Source organism: Alligator sinensis, unplaced genomic scaffold, assembly GCF_000455745.1.
Source record: "Alligator sinensis unplaced genomic scaffold, ASM45574v1 scaffold505_1, whole genome shotgun sequence".
NCBI classification, from domain to species: Eukaryota; Metazoa; Chordata; order Crocodylia; family Alligatoridae; genus Alligator; species Alligator sinensis.
In genome coordinates, this window is record NW_005841940.1 from 652,340 (window position 1) to 654,418 (window position 2,079).

Sequence of the window (2,079 nt, forward strand, 5' to 3'; positions counted from 1 at the left end):
GGATGTATGACCATTGTGTGTCTCTCAGCAAACCCTGGACACAGGCAGGATTGGGATTGCCTCCCAGGCCCTTGGAATAGCTCAGGCAGCTCTGGACTGTGCTGTGGATTATGCGGAGAAGAGAGTGGCATTTGGTTCACCCATTACTAAACTGCAGGCTATTCAGGTAAGCGGTCAGACTGAAATATGTTGCCCTGTTTCTGCCAACATCAGGGACTTTGGTCCTGAGTGTTTTATTTCAGCACAAACATACTGCTGAGCTGGCATGTAGAGTAGAGCAGCAGCTGGCTTCACCACTGAAAGGTGATGCACTTTTAACTTGCTGTGCACAGACAAGTGCTTCATGCACACACAGGCCTGGCTGTGTTGCCAGACACGTGGCCCCCCTACTGCCTGGGCCCCCATACAGCTGGGACACAGGGCTCCCTCTGCCTTGGAGTCCCCCACAGCATGGGGAGGTTGCCTGGGATGTGGAGGCTCATCAACACATTCTCATTTAGGCAGAACTTGGGAGTCTGGGGGAAGTAAGGCTCTGCCCTGAGGTGTTTGTGTCTGTTGCAGTTCAAGCTGGCAGACATGGCACTAGCCCTGGAGAGCGCGCGCCTGCTGACCTGGAGAGCAGCCATGTTGAAGGACAATGGGAAGCCTTTCACCAAGGTATGTCCATCCTTCCATTTACCTAGACACCTACTTGGATCCAGACCCTTTTCAGGAATGGCTTTGCTTTCAGTGCATGACCTAGATAGTCACAGCTCAAGGGCAACGGCAGGAGGCAGTGGGCACTGCATGGAGTCCTGCTTGTCTGTTATAGGATGAAGGAGTGCTCAGAGGATTGACTGAGATCTCAATCAGCAGTTTCTCCCTTTTAAAAGTGAACAAATGATGGGCTGGAAGAGCTAGCACAGGGGTGACAAAACACCTCTGCCCCTGGGTGGATCCAGATTGCAGGGCTCCTTGCAGGCCAGGATTTTACCCAAGGAATGTGATGACAGTGGCAGCACCAGCTCCCACCACATGCTGTATACCCCATGCCAGACCTAGATCCGCTACTGCTGGCATGTCTTGTGGTAGGGCGGCACTTCTGCTTCTGGCACAGAACACGTGGAGACTCCAGCTCTGGCATGGGGCTTGCAGCATATGGTGGAGATGGCAGCATGGCTGAGAGCCAAGGAGCTGGTGCCACAGTGGTGGTGATGGATGGAGCACCCGGAGGGCAACTAGGGCTGTGCCAACCTTTGCTCACCTTCCTGCCACTAATCACCATGTCCATTGGTACCCTGGACCCAAGGGCCCTGGATTCTGTGGCACGCCACTGCCCCCAGTCACACAACCTCAACTTCTGTTGGCCTGTCTGTAGCCTGGCAGGCTGGACCTGGTGTGCAGCTGCCTGTCTGACACCCCTGAGTTAGGTTGTTTAGTCTGGAGAAGAAAAGACCCAAGTGGGGATTTGATAATAGTCTTCAAATACCTGGAGAACAGTTATAGAGAGGATGGAGATGGGCTGCAGGGGACAGGATGAGGAGCAGTGGCCTCAAGCTGCAGCAGAGGAAATTTAGGTTGGAGATTAGGAGGAACTTTCTGACTAAGGGTAGTCAAGCATTGGAACAGACCACCTAGAGAAGTTGTGGAATCTCTGTCCTTGACGAGGATGGTTTAGTCAGGGATGCTCCTGCTTTGAGCAGGGGGGTGGATTAGGCAACTTCATGAGGTCTCTTAAGGCTTCTTTTTCTGTGATCCTAAAACACAAAGTGCCCACAAAACAGGTACAGGAGGGGCAGTGGGTCTTCTCTCCAAGGCATGAGAACCCACCCTTCAGCAGATAGAATCCACCCATCTCCTCAGCCCAGTAGAGGACAAGGGATATATAGCCCTCCTCCATTAACTGTGGTGGCCTTCTGAGCACTGGCCTCATTAGTGGACTTGGACCCAGTTATTTACTTTCACAGACCCCCTTCCCCTTCCTGCCCCAGTTATCAGTTAGAGTGTTCCTAGTTCAGCTACATCATGCATGTATGGATCTCTGAGTATCAGTAAATGCAGGGCAGGATGGTGTTTAAATGAGTAGTAAATGTCTTCTCT

General features: G+C 52.3%; 1 protein-coding gene across 1 annotated transcript in view; it reads left to right on the plus strand.

The window, feature by feature from the left end:
• Positions 1-2,079, plus strand: part of ACADS (acyl-CoA dehydrogenase short chain) — an 11,179-nt gene that overhangs the window by 6,610 nt on the left and 2,490 nt on the right. Inside the window, exons 6-7 of the mRNA XM_025199314.1 lie at positions 29-166; positions 562-657. Coding sequence (XP_025055099.1) covers positions 29-166; positions 562-657 — 234 coding nt within the window. The remainder of the gene's footprint in view (positions 1-28; positions 167-561; positions 658-2,079) is intronic.